Source organism: Astatotilapia calliptera, chromosome 5, assembly GCF_900246225.1.
Source record: "Astatotilapia calliptera chromosome 5, fAstCal1.2, whole genome shotgun sequence".
NCBI lineage: Eukaryota > Metazoa > Chordata > Actinopteri > Cichliformes > Cichlidae > Astatotilapia > Astatotilapia calliptera.
The window spans coordinates 32,980,187-32,998,528 of record NC_039306.1 but is presented as its reverse complement, the minus strand read 5'-3'; the positions used below and the strand labels follow the sequence as shown (position 1 = coordinate 32,998,528).

Here is an 18,342-nt window from a genome sequence, read left to right as displayed (position 1 = left end):
TTAACTGTTTATTAATAGGACCTTTGAGCTCAACGGTAATTAATTAGCAGTGGAAATAATTTCTGGTACCCATCACAGTAATGTAGCAGTGACAATAATACTGTATGCTGTAATCGTACTGGGCAATTAGTGATACAAAAAACCTGTTTTATCCTGTGAATAAAAGTATATGTTTTTGTCAATGTACCATAATAACAGAAGCGAAACGCAATATTGTGTCAGGACAATTCACTATTTATGCACAATAAACAAAGGAGCATAGCGCGACAATTTCTGTTCAGCGCCAGACTTGCTTGTAACCTATATCACCAATTATGTTATGAAAATGACGTATTAACTACTAAAAAACACTGACCTTCGTGTAAATGCTTGGAGCAGACTAACCTGTGAGCTGGAGTGTTCTGGGACGTTATATTTGATCTTTGAATGGCTGCAATCCAGGCCATCCGTCGCGTCTTTGTTACTTCGGAAACATGGCTTGAACAATTTCTCTTCAACGACGTAATCCGATAACAACCGATCTCTTTACCCGTCGGCTTCCCGTGGCTGTCATGTGACTGGCTATTGCAGTTAATGATACAACAGCTTCTTGCCATTTTTGTGTTTCTTTTTATCGCTGTATAACTGATTTCAATTGAAAGCCTGCGTGCGCTACTACCGCTTGCCACGAGTTCCCAGAATCCTTTGCGGTTCTACCCGTGAATGACGTCACATTTTCAATCTCTATATAATATGCATGTTAAATTTTATATTTGGGGTAAAATATCAAGTCTTTTCAAGTAAACCGGTTCAAGTCCAATTCAAGTCCCAAGTCATTGGTGTAAAAGTCCAAGTCAAGTCACAAGTCTTAGAACATTTTTTCAAGTCAAGTCTAAAGTCATAAAATTAATGACTCGAGTCTGACTCGAGTCCAAGTCATGTGACTCGAGTCCACACCTCTGTTATTTTGTGATGCTGCCACTGAAAGTTGAAACTCTTAATAGAATCTAAATGTAAATTATTTTTTTAAATGACCTGGGGGGTCAGAGTACCTTTTGACTGCACTTTCATAGGTTTTACAGCTTTCCCTACTGATACAGACCACCCCACACCATTCATACTACAAGTAATTAAGTAATATATGAATAATTAAATTCATCAAAACCTCCTGTTTTATTAACTATCTACTACAGAAATGTTTTTTAATATATAAAAAAATATATATATATTCAAAGTGAAAAGAAATCAGTGAATTCACAAGAACTTTCTGTTTTATAAATTCAGGACAGTCTCGGGAATGAGCTACCAAAACTTCTTCTGTAATTTGACATATTTTTTTTTTTTAATAAAAGCCCAGCATGTCATAGTAATAGATTACAGCAGCATTTCTTTATCATGCGGAGAAACTGAGATGTACTGTTGAAATTATCACAGGGATTTAAAATTAAGATCAAAGTGGGCTGTGTGTGGTCCACAGTGAATTTGACATGCCTTTTTTAAATACACAGATATCATATATGATAGATGATTGTATAATAATGCCATCTTACCATAGTATAGTGAAGTCCTAAGTACATCCTTATACAGCCACTTGCATGGTGTCAGACTCATTTTCTGGCTTTTGGTTCCCTTGACTGTCACAGGCCATTTATTATTCCGTCTTGAAAAGCTAGTTTATTTACTGTAATCAAAATGACTGAAAACAGCAGCTTTCACACACAGCTTCTACGCCAGCAGAGTTCACTTTTCCTTCATTTCCAGATCTATGTCAAGTCACTGGGTGCAGGACATGACCAACGTGGCCCAAAAGAAGGTAAAACGTAATGAAAAGCAGGGACATAAAGTCTTTCCACACAATGAATCTTTGTTTCAGTCTGTCCCCAAAGGCCATTTTCTCCGACATATCATGTCATGAGTGACATGGGAAATGACCCAAATCTGATCACTGTGATTTGTCTCAGGAAACCGACCCCCACCTTATTCTTCGACTTCATAGTGACACCCCTGTGTGCAAACACATTTTCAGAGAAGTGATAAATCCACTCGACACCCTTCAACTCTGGCCCTCCCCCATCAGCTACACTTGGCAGTAGTAAATTCACGTTTCTATTGAGCAGGAAAGGAAGAAAGGAGCGTGGCTGAAGGTTGGAACCGGGGTTCATCTTTCACTCCATTCCCCCCCGCCCCCAAAAAAGGGGTCTGGACACAGTGACCCCAAACTAGGTAAGACGACACCCAGATGATTTTAATTAACCTTGGGCAAATTTAGCAAATGCAGAGGAAGCAACTCTGATCCCACAAACAGCAGACTCTCACCGATGCCAGGAATGGGCAGGAATCAGCAGCTCACAGCTGACACGTTATACTACACTGACTTCACTGGGAAAAATATAACAGTGGATCATGAAGCTCATAAAAGCATAATTAAAGCCAGAGGATACAACTAAAACACCAGCGACAGACCTTTAGGTTATGAATCTTAAACATCCCACTGTTTGCAAATTCTTGGCAAAGAAGGGAAATCGCTGTGTGCAACAGTCAGTGAAGGGAAACTGTGTTTTAGTGGAAGTGCTGAATCATTCCAAGTTTGGTCCTGTGGCAGCTCCAAATGCAGATCTTTGACTTTTCATGAGAAACTTTTAGCACTGATTGTATTTCTACAGCTAAGAGAAATCACATGGCCATGTAATGCAAAACAGTCCACATATCAGAGCTGGCAGGCTGGGAGGAGAAAGTCTGGAGTGTGTGTTCGCTTTGTGAATGGGCTGAGGCACAGCCAACTATCTGGCTGGAGCCTATTCAGCAACAAGGATTCAGGATTAATATTACAATGATATGTTATTGTGCCAAGAGCTAGGAGTCATTAGTCTAGATCTTTACCCCAGTGCACGCATGTTCTGAGCTGTAAACAACCTCCTATTCTTCCTCAGTGAGGGAGAGGGGGATGTGATCATGTCTGACAGCGAAAAAGACTGACAAGCTGGAGTTCGTGAAACATGTAAGCTCATTCAGTTCTGCAGTGGATCCAGATCACATTCTTTAACCCTCCGAGGTCTGAGTCATCGATGACACTAACCTGCCTAACCTGAACCCTGCATGGTTTTATATGTAAATATATACTGATTGTGCCGGGTTAGGGTTGAGCTCAGGTTTAGGGTCATCGCCAAGATACCCAGACCTCAGATACTGGTGGAGGATTCACTCTGTGTGTATCAGGCTTATATCTTCATATGTTTTTCCTTAACTTCTTTAAATAAATGACTATTTTATAAAGAACTATAGAATTAGAATTATAGAAATTCAACCCAGACCCTAATCTGCATCAAAATATGTTGTTTTTTTAAATTTTACAAAATTATTTTTCCCCAAGTCTTGACAATCAGGAAACAGAGAAACAAACAAAGAAATGATTCTAAGTGAAACACTTTCTGAAAAACGTAGGGAGGGTCGGGGTTAGGGTGTTAGGGTTATCACCTGTGACGAGTAAGACCTCAGAGTTAATTGATGGCTAAAGTCTTTATTTTATGTTTTGCTAAGAATTTGTGATTTCATTAGATAAATAACTTCGAAATTTGCATGAAGTTTAATTCTGTTACCACTTTTTTTCCTGTGTGTCCAGTTATTTAGTACTTAGTAACATAAAACCAGAGGACCTCCATTCCACGTTCCAGAAACTTTCAAAGTAAATTAAATAAAATAATTCAAACAAATATAACTGTTGAGCTTTTAACATGCACCAAACAACCAATCTATGGCTTGGTTATCATTTAAGTCACAGGTTAAAATGACGGTTTGTCAGCAACAGTGTTACTTTTTAAATGAAGACTGAAACATTTAGGCGTTACAGTCTTCCTATTAATAGATTTCCATTTGGGGATTTATTTCAGATGAGTCAAAGTAAAAGAAAAACGGGTGGAACCACATCTACACCTGTCCCAAACCCTTCGCCAATAACAGGGTTTTTTCTTCTTTGCTCGTTTGCTTGCTGGGAATTGTGTGACTGTATAAATGGATATTGCTATTATAGTTTTGTTCATGTAAAACAGTTTAAAAAGAAACAAGCCTTTAAAACTGCAGTATTTATATGTATTTAGTTCATATGCAAACTAGTCATGATACTACAGAAAATGAGCAAATGATCATTTTCCCCAAGTTCACTATTTTAGCATCTTTCAGCTCCTTGTTTTGGTTTTAAGGCCTGAAAACTGTGTCGAATTCTGTGATTCACTCTCACCACTCTTATCTACTTTGTATTACGTTACAACTGGAAGTGTTTTATTCTTTGCTTAATTCCCATCGCCGCATGGATAGTGTTAGTAAGTTAACATAACGGAGCTAAAAGACGAGTGAATGCTGGATTTGCATTAGCTACGCAGCCAGGAGCAAGATTACTAACAGCTTAGCAATATTGACTTCATCAAATGACAACATGTCGACTTCTGTTGGTCTTCCTGGCTGCAAAAAGTCGAAGCTTTTCTTGGAATAATTAGAATTGTTGTTGCGTGAGGGACAAAACTATGGCAGTTTAGCTTCAGGTGGCTAGCAGTTTTAACTTGTGTTTATTGGATCAGGTGGTTTCCTCTCACCCATAAACAGCCAGCTTTAGATCTGGGACACAGATGTTGTCATCTCCACAATCGAGCTGAATCTGGGCCTGAAAAAAAAGACCGAGATAAATGGAATAAATAGGAGCAGTAAGTTAGATTTGGTTCCTTGTAAAATCAAAAGGTACAGGGAGAGAAAAGCTCTGGAGGAAGTGGGTGTTGACAGAAGCCAGAACAACAGATTTGTGATTTAATGAAAGGATAAGAGAGGATACAGACTATACATATCCTCTATATACACACAAAAAACTGTAACAATATTTGCATCTACCAGATGCTGGGAAGTTGTGAGAAAACATGACCCTTTAATGTCTGCAGAGTAAAAGTAATACGTGCCTTACACGTATGTGGGAAGGAAGAAAAGGGAGAAAATATGGTGGTGGAAGGTTTAAGAGAATCAAAGGATGGTAATTCCATCTTAACAAGTATTACATTTTTGTGGGAAAGCCTTTTTCAAAAACAGAGAAAAGCTCATATTTTAAAGGCAGTAGGGATTAATCTGCCCTTTAGTCTTACGTGACAGATGACCACAGTACAAGATAAATGTTATTTGATTTAGAAGTATAGTTTTTCTTTAACGTGCCCTTGAGCGTTTTGCTTTATTCCCTCCTTTCTCCCTTTTTTCTGTCTTCTCTTCTCTGTTCTTCCTTGTAGCTTTACTGTCATCGTAGCTGTGGCATGTCTCTCCAACATATGGGAATCATTAGATTCCCAAAGAATGCAACAGAGAGCAAAGAATCAGCCTGGCAATGGTTAACAGTGTCTCAGTGGAGATCCCTGCTTCAAGTTCCTAGTTTTACATTTATTTAGGACCCAAGATGCTATCGGCCATTTAATAACAAACATGCTTGAGTCTAAATGCTATGCAGGTATACACTGTACACTTCTAAGCGTGAAGTCTCTTCCTGTTAAAACTCGCCCACAGTCACCTGTGTTTGCTAATATGAGTTCATTTCGACCGGCACTGGATTTATGTGCACAGACATAGAATTGGAGGATGGATGCAGAGCATAACAGAACTTCCCCTTCATCTGTTTTGGTTTCAGCTGTAATAAAATTTAGCCAAGACCATGTAGTCAAAGTTCTTCCCATCTGCAGTATTTTATACTTGGCAGCATGGCTCTGCTCTGGGAGATTCCTGACTCAATGACAACAGATATGACACTGATAGAGGAGAAGCTGAGGTGGAGGTGGGTGGTAAAGCAGCTTGCAGATGTGCAGAACATTACAATGGCAAAGTGACCTTTGACCTTATGCAACTCAGTTCTTATGTGGGTAAGAACTGAGTTTAACTGAGCTGCTGTAATTATAGTTGCCTAAAATAAGTTACCATCCACGTGCATTGATAAAATTCATTCATGTAGTCCATCCATCCATTTGCTTTGGCTTATCCAGGTTGCAGAAGCCTAAGCAGACACCTCCCTCACATTCTGATAGTCTACACTCTTTGAGATCTTTGAGTTTGGCCACTTACAACTAAACACAGCTGCTTGACGGCCCAGTACTATATTGCGATTCTTTATTGTTTTCTACATAAGTACTCTGGGCCAGCCTTATATACTGGGAGTCATGAGAGGTAAGACGTAGGGTCAGAGAATTAGGTCAATATCAGCCAACATGTGTGAATGTGGTTAAAAAAAAAGAGTGGAATCATTGTCTGATTTGGCCTGTTGACTGTTTGTGTTGGTGAGTGCAGTGCTGCTTATGGGGCGTCGCTGTGACTGCACCACTGAGAATAACATGCTCTGTGATACACTTACTAAGATCAAGTGATGAGCTCTAACCTATAATCTCTTCCTTCTAAAAACTCTTCATCTGTCGTTCACTTTCATCTCTTGATCCTCACAAATGTAAAGCATGTTTCCCTCCAGATCTTAAAGGAGCAGGCTATTCTACTGCCATCAACTTCATGTTACAGTGAAAACTCCAAACAGCATCACAATTAGATCTGGCATAAGTTCAGTTTCAAAACAATTTACTGGAAATTAATGACATGTGTCATAACCATTGACCCAAGCGACATTATACAAAAGAGAAGATCTTAACCTCCTGAAGTCCTCATCGTCAACAACCCTAACCTTAACGCTCATCCCAGATAAAAAGTTTTTATGAAATTCATTTCCCAAGTCTTGGTAATCAAGGACAAAGAGATATAATCATTTTCACAAACACTGTTTTTCTCCAAAATATAGGGTTAGGCTTAGACCTCAGAGGGCTAAAACTATATGCCGTCAACCCTTCTTTAAATGCAAATACAATATACATGTTTCATTTTTTGAACTGCAAGACCTTTAAGAGCACATCAACAGCTTGGAAATGTACTGAAGAGACACATTCATCTGGACCCAAACACAAAGTCTCATAATGGTTTGGATAGAAGGTCTTTCCAGCTACGACAGCAGACGAGAGACTAATTCTGCTCCAATGGACGTCTGACTCTTTCCCCAACACAAAAACAATGATGATAAAATGAACTCATTAACTGGACTAGTCATTGACAGCTCAGCAGACTGTGTCATTCTCACTAAACATTGTAATATAACAAAGCAATTACAGAACAGAAATTAATTAACTGGATATTAGTGAAAAGCCATTAATACAGTGAATAATGAGCTCTGACATCATTTCAATTTTCTGCAGTATCCCTGTAGTTGCTGGTGTGGTTGTTGTGGGCTATTGTACTGTCACCACACCCAGCAATGTTCTAACGTGAAATGCATGGCAACATCACTGAAGCATTATCAAGTTTATCAATGGCCTTTACGCTCTGATTAAGTGTCCTGTAGTCCTGCAGTTTACTATATATAAGCCTGTCTGGACGCAGTAAAAAGCAGTGAAACTGATTTTGTCTAGAAAGGCGTAGCAGCAAATCTGTCCACAGCATTAGTGTCTATGGGTACACAGCTCATGGCAATTACTGACAGCTGACTGAGGAAATTTTCACTGGTGCTAATTTGGCATTATGTGAACACAGAGAGTGAAAATAACAGGGCTCAAACTGTAGTTCACAATGTAAAGCATTATGGGACTTGTAGTTCTAAACCCTGTCTCACAAAAAGTATGGCGAAGAAAAATAACAAGGGTTAAACCCCACAAACCCTCAGTGGGGTTACTTTACTATGGAGGAAAGTTTGTGACTTGGTCTTCTGTCATCAGGTAGTTTTTAAAGCTTTGACGTATGTTGGGGCAAATTATCATGTTGGAGTACGCATCCTTCACAGCAAAGGAGCAAAGAAAATAAAAGCAATCAGGGGGCAACTCTGTGCTGAATTTACTTGCAGTCTGATGCAGGTAACCAAAGCCACCATAGGAAAAACACAGCTGATGAGGTGTGACTTTGCTAACACACAGTAAGCATGGTTTAGGTTGCTTACTCATTAAAGCTGTGTTGGAAACTAAAGGAAGAGTGATATTTCTAATTGATTAAGAAGTCTGCAGCTTTATCTAATTATATCATAATGCCAATAAATCTTACTCCGTGTCACAAATCTGCTTCAGTGGAAGCATACAACTCAACAAAATTTTAGCTTTTATGCAAAGGACGGCTAAAACGGGAGATCAACAGATGAACCTGGTAATTTTTCCTTTAAGGATTCCGAACTCAAAAAAGTTTGGTGCACTCAATATTACAAAACTCCAATTACAAGCACATGTAGTGCACACTTACACACCCACATCACACACTCACTTCAGCTTATATACCTCACATAAACATGTGCACATTTGCAGGCCCTGGCTCTTGCCTGGTGGAGGAGACCACTGGCAACATACATAAACAAACCACAACCAGATGTCTGTGAGCTGAGCACCACCCCGCCCAAACGGAGCTGTCAGTCCCCCCTCTGTGTTTTTGCAGAGCCATGACTCGCAAGTCCTCCATAAACCTTCCAACTCTTCGTATATGAAACGCGCGCAAAGGAATTGCCAACAGAGACCAGAGAGCAGAACGCAGCTCTTGATTTAACAGTGCCGACCCGCAACCTCTAACCATATGGGCTTCGCTACTATAGAAGGGCCAATGCTAGCCTCTGTCCTTGCCAATCAAGTCATGTTCCTATATGAAAAGTAAGAGTGAGCCGTGACTTCACCATGTATGGAACAAACATGACTTTAGGTTGCTTGGTAGAGCATCCTCACTCCCCTTGCTCTCCCTTCATCTGGTAACATTTGTGGCGACCATCTGGTTAAACCCTAAGAAGCACGGCGTGTGGCCATATAAGTGGTGTGGTCTAGGATTTTGGTGTGGTAATGTGATATACAGTACAGACAGACTCTACACTTTTACAGAAGCACACACTTCTTATCCTCAGAGACTTTAGACTTCAAAGACAGTTTTCAAAGGGTTAAGTTAAAAATGCATCCAAGACACAGCAGAAAAGGGAAATGTTATGAACCCCTGGGATGCATCACATGGTTGAGTTTGTATCCATAGTTAATACACCTGAGTTTGGGGTTTTGTTTATTCTAGTATTTGAAGTTTCTTGCATTGCCTTTATTTTGGGTCCCGGCCTTGTTTATTCTTATTCTTGTAGTGCCTTTCAGTTTTGTGATGTACTTATAGTTTGCTTGTTCTCTTTAAGTTAGCCTTCATGTCTTCCTACTGATAGTTTCCTTGTCTCTGTATTTAGCTGAGTTCTTTTTCCTAATTTACTTGATAACTAGTCGTCTCGTGTGTCTTGCTTTCAGTTTAACTTCCTCCCCTGTGATTGTCTTGATTACTTTTTGTCTTGTTTTCAATTCCCAGTTAGTCCTCAGTGTGTATATATAGTTCTGTCCTTCCCCACAGACAGACACATAGTCCCTCTAAGCATCTGTCTATCTTCCCTCTTGCTCTTTCAGTTTTTCCTGGAACTCTTGGATTTCTGCTGTGTGCTAAATTTGGTGTTTTTGCTTTTAAGCCAGACTTCAAGGTTAATTTTTTCTTATCAGTCTGCTTTGCATCCTTCCTTTGGGTCATTCACTCTACAAAGCTGACAGAAAAAGAGGAGAAAATAGGTGGGACAGATGCCATGTTCACAAAAACAAAGTGCAAAAAACAGACTTTGCAAGTAAATATGCGGCACACATGAAGCATACGATCTCCACTGAAGCTTTCATTGCAAGATTTAAATAAATGTGCACAGGTGAGGCTCGACCATCATGTTTGGGAAGGTTTTGGTAAGGTTAAATTAGGAAGGAGGGTGCTGGTAGTGCATTTGTTTATCCATAAGTAAATGATATACTTTTTGTATCGTGCTGTTAATGGCAGGAGCACATACAATCCTCTGCACAATGGCTAGTTAACTCAGGAAGTGGTCCTAGTAACCAACACCACATGCTAGAAAGTCCGGGAAAGGTGTCCAGCAGACAGTCAGATAACTTCCAGACCACAACACGGGTTTCATTTTAGAAAGATGGTTGAATTGTAAGGCAATGTCTTTGCTGAAGTAATCATTAAAAATCCAGTGTTTTCAAAGAAACTGCACTAAAATTATTGTCACCAATAATTTTGGGTAAGCTGAGGCTCCTCTCGCCTTTTTAATAGTGCAGGATATGGAGAAACTGTAATCCGCCATAAAATTGCTCCACAGCTTGCTGTAGAAGCATCCAGCTGCAGCCTTGCAAACCAAGTTCATGACACCACCACCCTCACCATTACACTAACTTTAACCCTATGCATGACACACCCACTTCCCTACAGCACAGCTGCAATCAGATATATGTGGTTTGTGTTGCCCACTTTCTTCTGAAGTGGTTTAATGAGACCTGAAGAAATACTTTATCTCAATGACCAATTCCTAATACTCGCATTAGCAACAGAGGGTTTAAACAGGTTTTGATTTGTATTTGCTGTTTTGCTTAAAATGCCTGATGTTGTGCTTTACAGGCGCTACTGGCACCACCAAACTGTAGCATTTCGGCTTTTAATTGCGAGAATAACATTATTATTATTATTATTATTATTATTATTATTATTAATAATAATAATAGGCAACATCTTCAAACTGCTTGTTTAACTCTACCATCCCTGCATCTGTTTCTACATGCATACAACAGTGTATTGTCACAGCGTTTTGCATTATCCTATCATTAGATGATGTACATACCTTCTGCTTTATGAGCTGTTCTGTCTCGTAATTGAGGATAGGTCTGAGGCCATGTTGGTCTAGCGGGGCCTGTGGATCCAAACTGAAATTAAGGCTGATGTAAATGGGGGACAGTTTATCCCGAAATTCTTCCTCAGGCTGAAAGAGAGAAAGAAACAACTGCATTAGAAGCTGAGAAATCTGTATATTTAAATAAAAGAAAGCTACCAAGTGCGATTTCTGAAAATAAGAACAGATTTTACAGCAAAAACTGGCCTACATTACTTTTTCATTGTAGTAACTAATGTCTGGTGTGGCTCACTCTGACTTCTTAGCACACCCGTCTCCTTAGTGAACCAGTCCCATGGATCTGATGACTGAACCATCCCTTAATTATACTGCTACAGGCTCAAGTTCTTTTGCTCTCAGTCTTGCTATTCTCTCATTTTTTCCTCTTTCCCTTGACCCCCAAACATTTGCCTCAAACAGCCGACCTTCCCTGAACCTGGTTATGCCGAAGTGTCTTTTCCTGTTGAATGGGAGTTCTTCTTTCCCACCATCACCAAGTTCTTGCTCATAAGGGATTGTCAGTCGGACTGTTGGTTATCTTATACTATAAGACTTATAGTATAAAGCACTTTGAGGCAACTGTTGTTCTGAATTGGCACTATGCAAAAACATAAATTGTGTGAGTGAAATCAGTTTTAGTAGATGCAGATTGATTGTTTTTTTTACTTCTTTTAGAGTATTTATAGGATATATGTAAGTTAAGGATCTTTACCTGACATTTACAATAACTCCCTGCAAGCTAAACTCCACAAAACTTGTGCTGAGAAGGAAAAAAATACCAGTGCTACTGCTAGCTAGCTTTTAGGTTAGCTAACAAAATACCAGTGATACTGTTAGCTAGCTTTTAGTTTGGCTAATGGGGGATTCAAACCTGTATTCGCTTATTGTGAAGGATTCTGGGTATACAACATATGCAGTCATTCAAATGACCAACAGCTTGATGTGGTTGATGGTGTCTATAAGTGGATGATTTTAATTTTGATTTTGAAAGGTGGATGAAGCAAGAAGCATGAAAAACCCCCACAAAGAATTAAAATTAAAACAGCATGAAACACACAGAAAAGTGGCTTTCAGTGCACCTATTTTTATCACTTGGTTTCACTTCAGCTCTTTGTATGAAAAATCAGTCAGCAAAGCTATGTGTAGGACAAAGGTACAACTGTGATTGAGCCCCAAAACTGTTGATCAGAGAACAACAAATTGGTTTGTTTCTGGTTAAGGGGTTAAAGGAGAGGCTGGCAATATCAACTTATTATGCACTGAGGTAAAGTCAATAAAACCAGAGGTTATAATGCACACAACTGATGAACTGACCCAAATTGCTAAGCTAAATTGAAAGGGATTTTGATATTATAACAGCAGTGATATAACAAGTTAGTTTTTAAAGTAATATTACCTTTAAAATGGCCTGAGTGTGTTTAAAGTTAATAACATGTTGCCTGAATTCCCTTTGCATAAACACAATGATGTGGCTCTTTTAAAGAAAGAGTACAGAGTACACAGACAGATAAGTGCTGACTGACATGAGTGCATGTTTGTCAGTTTCTACTCTGGTCTCTTATCCTGTCAGAGACCAAAGTGCTCTGCTCATTATATCTAACAGTGAACATCCACACGTATGACATAAGCGCCTTTGTCAGGCACAATCTTTGATCAGGTCACCACTAAGTGATGAGAGGATTGGTACTGAAGCAGTTTCACCTCACGTAGCACTTCAAACAGCAATTTCAAACCCTGTTATTAGGAAATGACTTCAACCTCGGTATTAGCCGAAAGTTAAGTGCATTCACCTGGTTCTGCAGGTGCAAACCAGTCTCTGATTAGACGGCTCCAATGAAAAGCAGCAGGGCTGGAGTCGTTTCCAAACATTAAGAAGTAGAAAATTTGCAAAAATTATTAAAAGCATACTTATGAAATGGTTGGTCTGAAGAATAAGGGCTGTTTGCACAATTACTTTCATGTTTGTAAATGATGTGTGCTTGTTCTCCTGCCCAGATGACAGCATGAAATATGAGCGACTATTTGCAGGCTTATTATCATAGTTCTGCCTGAAAGTACATTTCTGTCCCTGCGTGTGTTTATATCTGAAAATTGCTGGGTGTACTTATCATTATAGCCAATATCTCCTCACCAAAATGCAATTTACATATCTTTTAGCCTTTAAATTATTAAATGTTTTTCATTCCTTACAAAAGATCTGCAAAGCTCATGAATGATTCAGATTCACTGTTTATGTTAACTTTTGTTAGATATGTTGTCCTTTTTTAATGTTTTTTATATGTTAACTATGGTACCAACTTTCAGTACGTACATGCATAAGAAATACTGATCAGTAATCTTACTAGTGGTTGTCATAAAACACGTGTCATTTTTTTCTCTCCCTCTTTTTTTGTGGTACAAATTGACAGGAAATGTGGTGAAAGAGATCAGGGGAACGGCATGCGCCAAAGCTCCAGATGACCATCTGAACTAGTTGTATTTGATGAGAAACTAGAATGAGACTCAAGAGAAAGATTCAGAAAGGTAAGAGAAAGAGCTTGAGGTCTTTCTTGCTTTATATTGTTGTCACAGAATAAAAATTAAGTTTTTGTTGCTGAATTATTTGGTTCATGGATGTATTTCACTGCATTTTTGTACTTTTCAGAGGCTCCAAATCAAGTTATGAATGCTTTATAAGCAATCATGCTAATTATTTAGCTTCATTCATTTCTTATTCATTGAGGAGCACCTCATGTTACAGTCACACAGTGGCTGGACACAGCAGCACAACCAAAACTATTGTGACAGAGTACAAAGAACTTGCAGTCTTGTTGCTGATGAACAGCAGCTCTGTGAACATTAGCAGTCAGTTGTGCTACGGTGATAAAACAGTTTTAAGATTGAGTAAGTCGGTTATCAGTTTGCAACTGAAGTTGGCGTTTACTCACAAACTGTGATAATATGATGAGTTACAGTTATTTATATTCCCAAAATCAATCGTGTTTCTCTTTCACGGCAGGGAAAAGGCTCGTTGCTACCACCTTTTTACCCCTCCTGGATAACATGATATAATTTACATGATATCATGATATCACCGCGCACTAAGATTTCTAACTGGTTGTAAACCTTTAACACATCACTGTACTTTCTGTTCTCTGGCTGACTGCTTCCCACTGGCCTTACACAGGATGGCTCATTGGTATAATTTTATCTATAAATCTATTTGTGGTTTACTCCCCTCTTATTTATCAGACTCTTACAGAACTTGGAAAGAAGGCATTCTCGTTTTCTGCCCAGTCCTCATTGGATGCATTACAGAAGGACTCGCAGCTCTCTCAGTTGCAGATTTAAAAAAATGAAAAAATTACCTTGTAAAATCATCACTATGGGAACTTGTTCCTCTTTTTGAAATGACTGTGTAAACATTAGGCTATTCTTTGTTGTCGTAATTTTAATATGTTTGTCTGAAACAGGTCTCTCTTGTAAATGAGACCTTGAGTCTCAGTGGGACTGCCTGTATAAATAAAGGTCAAATAAAAAAAATAAATACAAATATGGTAAAAATCAGAAATACTTTCCCATCTTGTAAATCTGTTATCATCTACATATATAGAAATTCATATTAAGCAGAACTTCACATTAACTACTTTGAAACAGAAATGAAGACTTTTCTCCAGAAATAATGACATGGGCGCTCAGAAACGTCTCTTTTATACAGGAATGTAACCAGTTAAGTGAAGTACCCTATTACAAAGAGATCTGTGCAGTGCAGACTGCAACTGCAACATGTTATTTGCAAGCCTTTGCCAATGGAGAACCTGAACGTGATTGCAATCAGACCACAACAGTTTGGAGACAGGTTGCTTCCTGTGCAATTCCTTTGACATGAAAAGTGGCTACCCAGTAACTGAGGGTATTGTATGTTCAACCTCTAGGTGACCAGTTGGTTTGCAGCTATTTCCCCTCAAAAGCATTCAGTGGAATCATTGGGCAATTTTTCCTAGTCACAAGGGGGACTAGGAAAAAAAATAGGAGAAGTCCTATATCTTCTCTAGTTTGACTAGATAAATAAATTCTACCTGACCAAAACAAAAGGTTTGCTAAAAAAAATCAAATGGAAAACATTCGCTCAAACTGCTTGACCTCAAGGTGCAAACACAGCTTGTGTGACTGACCCGCAGATAGATATTGCTGTTGTGACACAGGGGCTTTCTGTTGGTGAGGTTAAAGGTCTTCACTAGGCTGGGCTGCTGGCTGTCCAGGAACAGAGTCCTCCTGATAGACTCCTTCTGCTTCTGCTTCCCACTGTCCAACTGCACCTCTGCCACGAAGCCTTAAAAAAATGTATGACACACACATCTATGTTTCACACAAATATGCCAATTGGTGCAAAGCACATACACGAACGCATATGTGCTCAGCCGTCTGTGTTTGCCTGGCCACATGCAAACACACACATATGCAGGAGTAAATATTATTATGGCAAACAGCCTTTGTGTGCTATTTTGTTCTATGTACAGAAACATAGAGAGCATTGCTGCAGACCACATGACAACAACTATGCAGAGAACAGAGACAATACACACCCACTCACTTCAAATAAACACACACGCACTTTTCTAAACTGCCAGAGCCCACCAAGTTACCCCGTGTTTACACGATTGTTCTTTTATCTTGATCTTAACTGCCAAATTGACCACAGTGAGGGCTAGCATACTTGTGGCTGCACAAAGAAAGCAAGGTAATGGGGACCATCTGTGCGTTTGTGTGTGCATGTGTGTGTGTGTGTGTGTGTGTGTGTGTGTGTGTGTGTGTGTGTGTGTGTGTGTGTGTGTGCCTCACCTAGATGAGAGGGGAGGTGCTTCCCATTAGCCAGCAGGCAGAAAGTGATGCTGACGCTGGAGGTTTAAGACAGACACAAATATTTTTTAAAAATTAGCATGCAGAGCTAGCAGGGATGTCTTGACTTTATTTGAGCCGTAGCTCTGTCTTCCTCAGAAAGTATCCCCTATTCATAGATTTATTGTTTTGGGGTTTTTTCCCTGCACTAAGACAGTGTGCATTAAGCATCTACAGTATGCCTCTATCAGGCAGCTGTTCAGTAAATAAAGTGAATAATTATGGTTCTTCTCTTACGGAGACCAAATAAAAGGGTCCTTTGATGCTACCTGTGCTTATCCTAAGTCAAAATCAAACTGTATCATTTTTAATTGTTAATAATTCATTAAAAAAATCTAGTATTGTGCTTCTTAAATGAGAAATAGCAGAAAAAGTGTGAGAACCAGTGTATCTAAATTGATGCTGTGCAATAAATTCAGATACAGATTAGAAGGGCCAAATTCAGTCTAAGACTGTTTGCAACCTTCTGAAGACCAAATTCTGCAGAAAGTAATCTGATGACAGAAAGTACTCCCTCTCTTAAAGTTTAGGATTGTATGTATTAAGCAATAATTTAAAAAAACTTATCTGATTCTTAGCAGGTCTTAAAATTAGGAAAATTCAACCTCAGATGAACCATGAGAAGATGTTTGGTCATAATGCACAGCACCACATTTATAGAGAACATCTCATAGAACTGCAGCACCACCAAGCACATTGTTGAGTTGAGCATGAACTAGTCTGTACACCAAAGTATTCTAGAGTCAAATGTGAGGCCGTCTGTCTGACAACCAAAGTCTGGCCAAAATCGGGTCATGGAACGATCAACGATCGCAAGCACAGCAGCAAATCTACAACAGAACGGCTGAAAAAGAAGAGAGTCAAGGTGTTACAGTGGTCCACTCAAAGTCCAGACCTCAAACTGGCCAAGATGGTGTGGTAGGACCTTAAGAGAACTGCACATAAACAGATGCCCGCAAACCTCAATGAACTGAAGCAACATTGTAAAGTAGAGTGGGCAAAGATTCCACCACAATGATGCGAAACTAGGTCATACGGAAAATGATTACCTAAAGTTATTGCTGCTAAAGGTGGCTCTAGACACAGGTGGATTTAAGTTTTTACACACTGCATTTGAGCTTTTTTTTTAAAAAAAAAAAAATAATAAAATAGTTTAGTGTTGTTGTTTTGCTTTTATATTTGCCTAACTTTAGAACCTGCTAAGTACAAGATGTTTGTTATTATTACCTCACTATATAACCGTAGAACTGAAATACAGTAGATTTTCTGTGTACCGTGACTGTAACATTATACTGGACAAAGCAGAAGGTGTGATGGGAAACGATGCTCACAGAGGGAAATGGATAGTTGGATTAACCAGTTAAAACAAGAAGATCCACTGCTCCGCTCCTGCAGTCAGCAGGGGTGGCAGATTGGTAGAGATCAGAATAAAACACTGGAATGCTCCAGTCTATGTTTAAGCAACATCCCCAGACAGCTTTCAATTAGATACGAAAATGTTGTCAGTTTGATCTGATTCTAAATTAATTCCAGCCATCCTTGGCCATTTACTTGCATTTAAACCAAAGTAAACACTGACTCTAAATGTGCTGGAATAATAACACAAAGTCAGCACTTAACAATTACACTATGTGCTTGAATGGTGCACATAAAAGCACAGGAAACAAGCTGTGTAAATCTGTTTGGCGACACCTGGGAGCTGCTTGGCATCTCGCTGGATCACGTTCTTCAGATGTTTTCAGGAGTTTTGTCATTTCGTGAGATCTACTTCTCCTCTGATTGTACACAGATTTATTTATCCTCTCTAGGCAAACTTGTGATTTGTAAGTTTGGGTTATGTTTGACTTCACCCTCACAGACATGGTTAGGCACAATTCATCTCAGCTGGACACATGACCAGCTGATATGCAACATCACCACGTTCTACAATCCTACTCCCACTGCTTACTCTAAAGTCTTTCACTGCAACCCCCAACCAGTCGCAGCAGATGGCCCCGCTCCTCCCTGAGCCTAGTTCTGCTGAAGGTTTCTTCCTGTTAAAAATGAGTTTTTCCTTCCCACTGTCACCATGTGTTTGCTCATAGGGGATTGTCTGATTGTTGGGGTTGTCTCTGTATTATCGTAGGGTCCTTACCTTAAAATATAAAATGCCTTGTGCAGAACCAAGAGCAAAAAGAGCTACAGTCTAACACCTCAGACACCTGAGCTTTATTCCTCAGAATTATAACACATAAAAGTGAGGGAATTTAAGTGAAAAGTAAAAATTCTTGTCATGTTTAATATTAGCTGTTGTAACTATGGAAACACATGAAAGGTCCCTTTTAGGAGCTCTAGCTTTGAAATGCACACACGTACATGAATGAACATCGTGTTCATTCATTCCATAAAACTTACAAGCCTTTTCCAACCTTTTCAAAGCCTCCGTCTCCTTCCCAACTCTCTTTTCATTCCTCCATGTAGCTACTCCACCTTTCTCCCACCTCCCCATCTTCTCCTCTCTCCCTCTGTTTCCGTTTTGTTTCCACGGCAGCAAAAAATACAGCAATAAGCATGAAAACAAGACTCGCTTGTATCAACATCAGAGTCAGATAAAAAGACACCAGGCAGCTTGGCAAACACCCCACAACAGCATTTAAAGGTTCCACACTGAATCCGATGGTTAAAGTGAACTTGTGGAAAGAGCTTTATTGGGACTGAAAGCTGGGAGAATTTTACTCCTTGTTTTTCCACTGATTCTAAGAATACTC

General features: G+C 39.3%; 1 protein-coding gene across 1 annotated transcript in view; it reads right to left on the bottom strand.

The window, feature by feature from the left end:
- The window catches only part of LOC113022983 (integrin alpha-5-like), a 53,733-nt gene that overhangs the window by 14,280 nt on the left and 21,111 nt on the right, over positions 1–18,342 (bottom strand). The window contains exons 16-19 of the mRNA XM_026168991.1: positions 15,539–15,594; positions 14,872–15,029; positions 10,670–10,807; positions 4,566–4,633 (exon numbers count right to left, since the gene is read on the bottom strand). Coding sequence (XP_026024776.1) covers positions 4,566–4,633; positions 10,670–10,807; positions 14,872–15,029; positions 15,539–15,594 — 420 coding nt within the window. The remainder of the gene's footprint in view (positions 1–4,565; positions 4,634–10,669; positions 10,808–14,871; positions 15,030–15,538; positions 15,595–18,342) is intronic.